Source organism: Salvelinus fontinalis, unplaced genomic scaffold (genome assembly GCF_029448725.1).
Source record: "Salvelinus fontinalis isolate EN_2023a unplaced genomic scaffold, ASM2944872v1 scaffold_0196, whole genome shotgun sequence".
In the NCBI taxonomy this organism is placed as follows: domain Eukaryota; kingdom Metazoa; phylum Chordata; class Actinopteri; order Salmoniformes; family Salmonidae; genus Salvelinus; species Salvelinus fontinalis.
In genome coordinates, this window is record NW_026600405.1 from 144,892 (window position 1) to 154,100 (window position 9,209).

At 43.8% G+C, this 9,209-nt stretch overlaps 1 protein-coding gene across 1 annotated transcript; it reads right to left on the reverse strand.

The window, feature by feature from the left end:
- Nucleotides 1-169: 169 nt before the first annotated feature.
- Nucleotides 170-9,111, reverse strand: sirt7 (sirtuin 7). Its single transcript, XM_055912667.1, has 10 exons — nt 8,722-9,111; nt 8,137-8,274; nt 7,766-7,870; nt 7,193-7,263; nt 5,666-5,738; nt 5,431-5,529; nt 5,095-5,331; nt 4,693-4,773; nt 4,282-4,388; nt 170-3,867 (listed from the first exon to the last, which is right to left on the reverse strand). Exons 1-10 carry the CDS (start codon nt 8,824-8,826, stop codon nt 3,660-3,662), a joined length of 1,224 nt encoding a protein of 407 aa, XP_055768642.1. The 5' UTR covers nt 8,827-9,111; the 3' UTR covers nt 170-3,659.
- Between the last annotated feature and the right edge of the window lie 98 nt (nt 9,112-9,209).

Below are 9,209 nucleotides of genomic sequence, written 5' to 3' on the forward strand. Positions count from 1 at the left end.
TCAGACGAGAGTGCTCTGAAATCAGAGTACATAGCCCGAGCGAATTTACGAACACATCCTATATATTTCCGATACATCTACGAGATTAACGTGTAAATAAAGTACAAAAACACTTTCCTGTCAACCAATGTGTTTGAGAGAGAAAACAATACAACAGGCAAAGTTTGAATAGATTCAACGGTACTTTTTTTAAATTATCGTAACATTACATAAACAGTCAAGGGGTGGACAATGTATACTTCACAGTTGCCCAAAGGCCGGCAAATGGCGATATTGAGTCGTTTCATCTTATCATCCAAAGGGAATGCATGCAGCCGGATATACACTCATATCATATTAACTGTTATTGGGCACATACGCCAATACAACAGGTGTATACTTTACAGTGAAATGCTTATCCCCGCTATACAGTCATATCCCCATGGACCGGTTCGTACATAAAACATTCTTCATTCAGGCTGCAAAGTTGTAGATTTCCTCCATATAAAAGGGGAAGTTTAACTAATATCACCAACTTGTGATTCCAAACATTGAAATGAGTTGGGTGGAGTTTGCCTAGAAGAAAACCACCACAGGGAAACTGTACTTTCTGAAACACTATTTTCCACCAACATGCTGGAATAGCCAATGCTAGTCCCGGATGCTGTGTATCACGTTCAGTCAATCAGATGTTTTATTTTGAAAACTATCAGACTAGGGGGAAACCAACAGACTGGTGCTGTAGTGGAACAGTGGTGAGGTTTTAATGGGTGTAGGGTTAGTTGGTATAGTGCTGAGGTTTTAATGGGTGTAGGGTTAGTTGGTATAGTGCTGAGGTTTTAATGGGTGTAGGGTTAGTTGGTATAGTGCTGAGGTTTTAAAGGGTGTAGGGTTAGTTGGTATAGTGGTGAGGTTTTAATGGGTGTAGGGTTAGTTGGTATAGTGGTGAGGTTTTAATGGGTGTAGGGTTAGTTGGTATAGTGGTGAGGGTTTAATGGGTGTAGGGTTAGTTGGTATAGTGGTGAGGGTTTAATGGGTGTAGGGTTAGTTGGTATAGTGGTGAGGTTTTAATGGGTGTAGGGTTAGTTGGTATAGTGCTGAGGTTTTAATGGGTGTAGGGTTAGTTGGTATAGTGCTGAGGTTTTAATGGGTGTAGGGTTAGTTGGTATAGTGGTGAGGTTTAATGGGTGTAGGGTTAGTTGGTATAGTGGTGAGGTTTTCATGGGTGTAGGGTTAGTTGGTATAGTGGTTATGTTTTAATGGGTGTAGGCTTAGTTGGTATAGTGGTGAGGTTTTAATGGGTGTAGGGTTAGTTGGTATAGTGGTGAGGTTTTAATGGGTGTAGGGTTAGTTGGTATAGTGGTGAGATTTTAATGGGTGTAGGGTTAGTTGGTATAGTGGTGAGATTTTAATGGGTGTAGGGTTAGTTGGTATAGTGGTGAGGTTAATGGGTGTAGGGTTAGTTGGTATATTAGTGATGTTTTAATGGGTGTAGGGCTAGCTGCTAGTGCAATCCCCCCCCCCCCCCACCACCACCATCTTAAGTCTCTCTTTTTGTATCAATGTGTCAAGGGAGTACAGTAGGTTGTGGTGTATGCACCTCAGTTGGATGCAATCAGCCAATACAATTAAAAAATAACAGACTGCTGCAACATGATTGGCTAAACGCAATACGCAACATCAAGGACTAGCATTAACTACTCTATGATGGTGGAGTAAAATTGTGTTTCAGAAATAAAGTATGCATATTTTCGAAATGTTTTCCCTCCTTCTCGCCATTAAATCCAGTTAAGGAGGAAACTGACACCTTTGCAGCTTGAACGGAGAATGTTTAATGTACGAACCCGTCCACGGGGGACACGGCTGCATACATTTCCTTTGGACGGCAAGATGAAACTACTGAATATCGCCATCTGCTGGCCTTTGGACTAACTTCACAGTAACTCTGAAACAAAAGGGTTATACATATTGCAAAGTAGAGACTTGCCACAAGGCTTCACATTGTAAAACTGCAGCATTGCAATGATGGTAGTAATCATGATCACTCAGTGCTCATCCTTGCCTTTCTAGGTGTATGGAGAAGTTGCTCCTAAACGCTGATCCTGGGTCATTCCTCCCACAAACTGTTAAGGTTATGATTGTGGCGGGGAGGCTGATCCCAGACCTGTACCTATGAGAAACCTCCACCTGAGTGTCTTTCTATTAAACACAAGGCAGGAACAACAGAAGTTACAGTAACATTTAGTAAACAACATTATGTAAACTTGATGCAGGGTTCTCCCCAGGATTTAACAAGGTGGTGCTGTGGAGTGTTTTTGAACACCGGTAACTGTCATTTCCTGCAATCTAGCGCACCGAAAAATACCTTTTACCGGTTCAATTCCCATGTACCAAATAAAAAATACAAGTTAAATGGGTTTCCATCGCATATGTGCCCACTCTGGTATTGGAATGTGTGCTCTAGCCAACAGCTCTCAGATACAGTGCTGGTATAGTCTATATGAGATTATTATGTCAAATGGCAGCCAAGCATCATGTCACCAAAATTAGACCCTGGATATTTATTGAAGGGAGCATCAAGCTCATCACCGTGCACTTTCCCCCCCTGTGAAGCTCATCACCGTGCACTTTCACCACCCTGTGAAGTTCATCACAATTTATTTCATCTGTAGCCTAATAAACGGCATGATTTCCTAACAAGTCTTAGTCACACGATTACAGGAGTGGTCTTCTCACTAAGTTCACTTTAATATGACGGCTATTATATCAATATTTGTTCATAAATACGTTTACACCGACATTTCCTGCATAATACATTTTACAGACATGAAAAGATCCCACCTTGTCAAGCATATTTTGATATGTAATACCGTATAAAACGGTTGAATGGAAACCTGGTTTATGCTTTTTTTTAAATAAAAATGAATGCATGTCATTAGATACTAATGCCATGAATGTGCTGTACTGTAATAGGGTGGCATCGACGACGGAAAACCTGAGGAAAGTTAGTAAGGTGCTGTGCATGTAACAAACACAAAACACCACTCCTATGAAACTCCATAAAAGCACCATTCAGTTGAAACAGACTCTTAGGTTACAGCCCAATAATCTCTCCTCCTGAAGTGTTCACTACTCCCCACAAACTTAAAAGCATTGGATTAGTGTAGCATGGAGCAGAGGGAGTTTCCATATACCAGTCATTTTCTTTTAAATCCATGACAGGAAGTGAACAAGTGCACACTTCCGGAGAAAGGGTTTCCACTAGATAGCACAACCACAAAGTCAAAATTGGCTATATCATATATAGATATATATTTATTTATTTGGGGGGGGCTTTTTGGTCTTAATTTAAGGTTAGGCATAAGGTTAGCAGTGTGGTTAGGGGTAAAAATCACATTTTAAATTGTGGAAAGAGGCAGGGTTTATGACTTTGTGGCTGTGGTAACTAGGGACGACCAGAAAGGAGATTATTAGGATGCTCCCTCAGCCTTAGAGGTAGTATCTGAAACCATCATAATACTCTGCATCACAAATAGCTCCGTCTTAGTGAGCTTTTCCCCCCTCACTTCTTTTTGCTGGTACGTCTTCCTTACTATCAAGGTCCATTTCAAAAACAACCAATCAGAACAAAAAGGAGATGGAGAATCGTGTGTCAAATTTCTACTATGATTAACGTTCTGCTACGCCACCTTCTTCCTCCTCCTCTTCCTCCCTTTGGAGTATCCTCGTCCGAACCAGCCTCCTTGTACTGCTGTTCCTCCACCCTGTCCCGGGGAGTCTGGTGAACAGTCCTTCCCGCCAGCGGGCGGAGCTATGAGTTTACGAGTGTAACTGTCCTCCTCTTCTGGTCTCAGCGGCGTGGCCAAGCTGAGTACAGGGTCCTCTGTCCTGATGAAGGAAGGGCAGTTAGGAATGGGTCAGTCAGGGTGTTCCAGGTGGGGTGCATTCATTAGTGCACACCATAGCATAACTAATAGCATTCAACTCTGGCTTTATTGGTTCAAGTCAGTGGTTTCCAATCCTGGTCCTGGGGACCCCAAAGTGGTGCAATTAAAAAAATGATAGTGCAAGGGCAAACGCACCCGATTCCACACCATAACATTCAACTAATCACGACTTGCCTAGTTAAATAACGGTTATATAAAATAAATATTTGCAACAGAAAACTTTTAGCAATAACAAGTTCAGGTATGTCCCTCCCCGTTCCAACCAGTTTGCTTCCTAGTGAAGACACTCGAGGTGTGTTTTGAGACAGGTCTTACTGGTGAAGACACTCGAGGTGTGTTTTGAGACAGGTCTTACTGGTTGTAGGCAGGGATCTGAATGTTCAGCTCCTCCATAAGGAGACGCATCACGTCGTCACATTTCCCATGGATCTTCAGCGTGGCCAGGTCGTCTTTAGGTGTCCACTAAAACAAGACAGAGTTCATCATCAATCAGGCACCCTATTCCCTTTATAGTGCACTACTTGTGACCAGGGCCCATCTCTGTGGGAGAACTAAGTGAAACTACATGGAACGATCAAGATTCAACTGTAACACAGGCTTTATTGGTTCAATTCAGTGTTTCCCAATCCTGGTCCTGGGGACCCAAAGGGGTGCAATTTCCAAAAAAAAAATGTCCTAGCACTAATCATGAATACATTAATGCTGGGGCAATGCCAGGGACCAGGATTGGGAGACGCTGGATCACGGTAAGTACTAGCAAGATGACCTGTAGATTGATGATATAGAGTTTGGGTCTCCTGATAGCAGGTCTATTCATGCTCCATAGACAGGCATACTTCTTCAGCACCTGGTAAAGACAGATGGAAAGATCAGTCTAACCACACTGATGACATACAAACCAGCAATGACATACAGAGTAGGAGTCAGTCAAGGTTCTACAACTAAAAACCACTCAATTCTATTCAATATTCACAGAAGTCCTATTTCATTTTGCATTCAATTTCATTGTCCTGTGAGGTGGCAGCACTCAGTCTATTAATCCTGGTTAAACAGTCCTTACCTTCAAGGCTTTATTGATGCTGTGTGTTAGTACATGTTATGGTCCTGTCCTTACCTTCAAGGCTTTATTGATGCTGTGTGTTAGTACATGTTGTGGTCCTGTCCTTACCTTCAGACTGGAGCCCAGACAGAGGATAACGTCAGCCCTCTCAGCAGCGTTCGATGCCCCCCTCCAGTTGAGAGGCTGCTCCAGGGTGCCCCTCTCTCCGAAATGTACGATGGTGTCCCTGAGCTCGCCCCCACAGTGGGCGCACTGCCGCCCCGTCCCGTGCCTGTGCCTCGCCGTGCGCTCCGTCACGTCAAAGAGTCGCACAAACTCCCTCACCGGGGAACAGGAAGTACACACCTGTAAACCAGGAAATGTCTGAATAATACAGTGAGTTCTTTAGGTGGAATATACTGTATGTAGTATATACTGTATGTAGTGTGAGTGTGTGTGACCTACCTCGATGAACATGTTGCCGTGCAGCTCAGAGAGGGTGTGTCTGGGAAGACCGCTACGCAGGTGGAGCCCATCACAGTTCTGAGACACTACGTGCTGCACCTGCACACACACCCCCCCACACACGAATGCCAAACACACGTTGGAAATCATCATACAGACACCTCAAAACCTTTCCAGTATCGGGCGAAGCTACAATCACAAGGTCCATGAGGACACACACAACCCGCTCACTGACCATGTTCTCCTCATGCAGCATCCTGATACACATGTGTGTAAGAGTAGGTTCTGCTTCACTCAGGTCTGACGAGCTGTTGAGAGAGAGAGGACTTCATAACATGCAGTATGATGAAGTTGCCCTCTTGTTGACTTAATTACATGCAGTATGACGAAGTTACATGCAGTATGACGAAGTTACCCTCTTGTTGACTTAATTACATGCAGTATGACGAAGTTACATGCAGTATGACGAAGTTACCCTCTTGTTGACTTAATTACATGCAGTATGACGAAGTTACATGCAGTATGACGAAGTTACCCTCTTGTTGACTTAATTACATGCAGTATGATGAAGTTACCCTCTTGTTGACTTAATTACATGCAGTATGACAAAGTTACCATCTTGTTGACTTAATTACACTGCTCAAAAAAATAAAGGGAACACTTAAACAACACAATGTAACTCCAAGTCAATCACACTTCTGTGAAATCAAACTGTCCACTTAGGAAGCAACACTGATTGACAATAAATTTCACATGCTGTTGTGCAAATGGAATAGACAAAAGGTGGAAATTATAGGCAATTAGCAAGACACCCCCCAAAACAGGGGTGATTCTGCAGGTGGTGACCACAGACCACTTCTCAGTTCCTATGCTTCCTGGCTGATGTTTTGGTCACTTTTGAATGCTGGCGGTGCTCTCACTCAAGTGGTAGCATGAGACATTTACATACATTTACATTATTTAGCAGACGCTCTTATCCAGAGCGACTTACAAATTGGAAAGTTCATACATATTCATCCTGGTCCCCCCGTGGGAATTGAACCCACAACCCTGGCGTTGCAAGCGCCATGCTCTACCAACTGAGCCACACGGGACATGCACATTTGTGACCTGCTGGAGGTCATTTTGCAGGGCTCTGGCAGTGCACCTCCTTGCACAAAGGCGGAGGTAGCGGTCCTGCTGCTGGGTTGTTGCCCTCCTACGGCCTCCTCCACATCTCCTGATGTACTGGCCTGTCTCCTGGTAGCGCCTGCATGCTCTGGACACTACGCTGACAGACACCGCAAACCTTTTTGCCACAGTTCGCATTGATGTGCCATCCTGGATGAACTGCACTACCTGAGCCACTTGTGTGGGTTGTAGACTCCGTCTCATGCTACCACTTGAGTGAGAGCACCGCCAGCATTCAAAAGTGACCAAAACATCAGCCAGGAAGCATAGGAACTGAGAAGTGGTCTGTGGTCACCACCTGCAGAATCACTCCTGTTTTGGGGGGTGTCTTGCTAATTGCCTATAATTTCCACCTTTTGTCTATTCCATTTGCACAACAGCATGTGAAATTTATTGTCAATCAGTGTTGCTTCCTAAGTGGACAGTTTGATTTCACAGAAGTGTGATTGACTTGGAGTTACATTGTGTTGTTTAAGTGTTCCCTTTATTTTTTTGAGCAGTGTACATGCAGTATGACGAAGTTACCCTCTTGTTGACTTAATTACATGCAGTATGATGCAGTTGCCATCTTGTGTCCTCCAGTCTGTCTCACCTGACAGCTCTGCCCTTCTGTAGCTGTGTCCAAACCCCATTTGGGCCCCTGTAGTCTGGGATGGACGCTGCCTGCAAAACATGACACAGAAACATGTCACTCTTGTCATGATGGGTGACAGGTAGCCTAGCCGATTGGGCCAGTAACCGGAAAGGTAACTGGTTCAAAACTCCGAGCAGACTAGGTGAAAAATCTGCCGATGTGCCATTGAGCAAGGCCCTTAAACCTAATAACTCCTGTAAGTCGAATAAGGTGTGCTGGAAGAGTTCAAAGTTCAAGAACGCCTGGGGGTCCCCGAGGAGAGGTTTGAAAAAGGCTGTATGAGTGCACACTGTAGAAAACGTTTTGCAATGAAAACAAGCATTTCATTTTGGTTCAGGTTAGTCCCTCCCCGTTTTAGCCATTCGGTTCCTGTGAATACACCCCAGAACAAAGTTATACCCTGACCCCAGATCTGTTTGTGCTCTTGCCAACTCCACTGCTGTCAATGAGTTGACATGATAGCATGAATAAACTGGCACTTAGACTAGTGGAGCACAGCCATAGTGTGAAATACAGAGCCCCAGTATTTACCGTGCTGATCCCGGCTCCAGTGTAGATAACCAGGTGTTGAGCCTGTCTGACTGCCTCAGCCAACTGTCCCACTTTACACTTCAGGTCCTCTGTATCATCAAATACCTACAACAGCACAAAGACAGAGAGACATATAAAGCAAATTCCATGCTAATAGTCATCCTCCACATTGCATCTCCTAGCCTGGTATTTCAGGTCAGTAAAGACATGTTAGACCATGTTATTGGTAGCCTGGGTGCCAGTCTGTTTGTGCCAACTTCTTATGGAATTGTCATGCCATGTTTTAAGTGACAAGCAGTTGGGAAGATCGCCCAAACAGATCTGGGACCAGGCTATGTTATTGGGCACTTCTAAAGACACGTCAACCATACCTCTTCTTGCTTCCGCTTTAGAAGGTTCCTGCGGACCTGCCGCGAACACAGCTCCTGTACCGTGTCCTGGTGCAGAAGTAGATCTGCAGACTCCTCCTGTGTCCGCTCACTCTCCTGCTTCTTCAGGATCTTAGCTACCTGGAAAGGAGGGGACGATAGATAATTACATGTACAAATTGTATAAAGCGTAGAAGTGCTGATCTAGGATCAGGTGCCACCTGTCCATGTGATCTGATAGGGAAAACTGATCCTAAAATCAGCACTCCTACTCGGATAAGCTTTATATGAGCCCTGAACATTTCGGTAGTCATTGTCAGCTGCTTATTTTACATTGAGAATGACGCAAAGGAATGCAATAGTTACTAACTTTGGAATACATGAATAGGCAATATCTACTCTTGAAAATGTCACTCAGTACGAACACTGTCAGAGATTTATCCAAAGTTCAACATAGTTAAACGTTGCAATGCATTGCAATAAGTGTTATTTTGCAAGCCACCGGTGTAGCTTGCTAGCCGGCTAGCATAACATCTAGCTAGTTTGTAAACAGTGGACTACACAAATCTCCAGTCTCTCCTCACTGACCAGTTTGAAACTCTTCCGCTGGATTTCCCTTTGCAGTATTTCAGCCTTCTCTTTAGCTTTTCTCTCATCCCGAGAAGATGCGCCTGTGTCTGGTTCCTCTTCCATTCTCACAGACGTAGAATCACACTGACAGACAAACCAACGACAGCTATGGACGAATGTTGTCGAATAGGCCAAATGTAGCTTTCGAAAAAAAACTGCGCCCACTGGCGTTCTCACAATATAAACGTTTACTAGAACTCCGAAATTAATTTAAAAACTATACCGAAAAAAAATATAAATGCAACATGTAAAGTGTTGGTCTCACGAGCTGAAATAAAAGAGCCTAGACATTTTACATATGCACAAAAAGCTTATTTCGCTCAAATTGTGTGCACAAATTTGTTTACATCCCTGTTAGCGAGCATTTCTCCTCTGCCAAGATAATACATCTACCTATCAGGTGTGGCATATCAAGAAGCTGATTAAAGAGCATGATCATTACACAG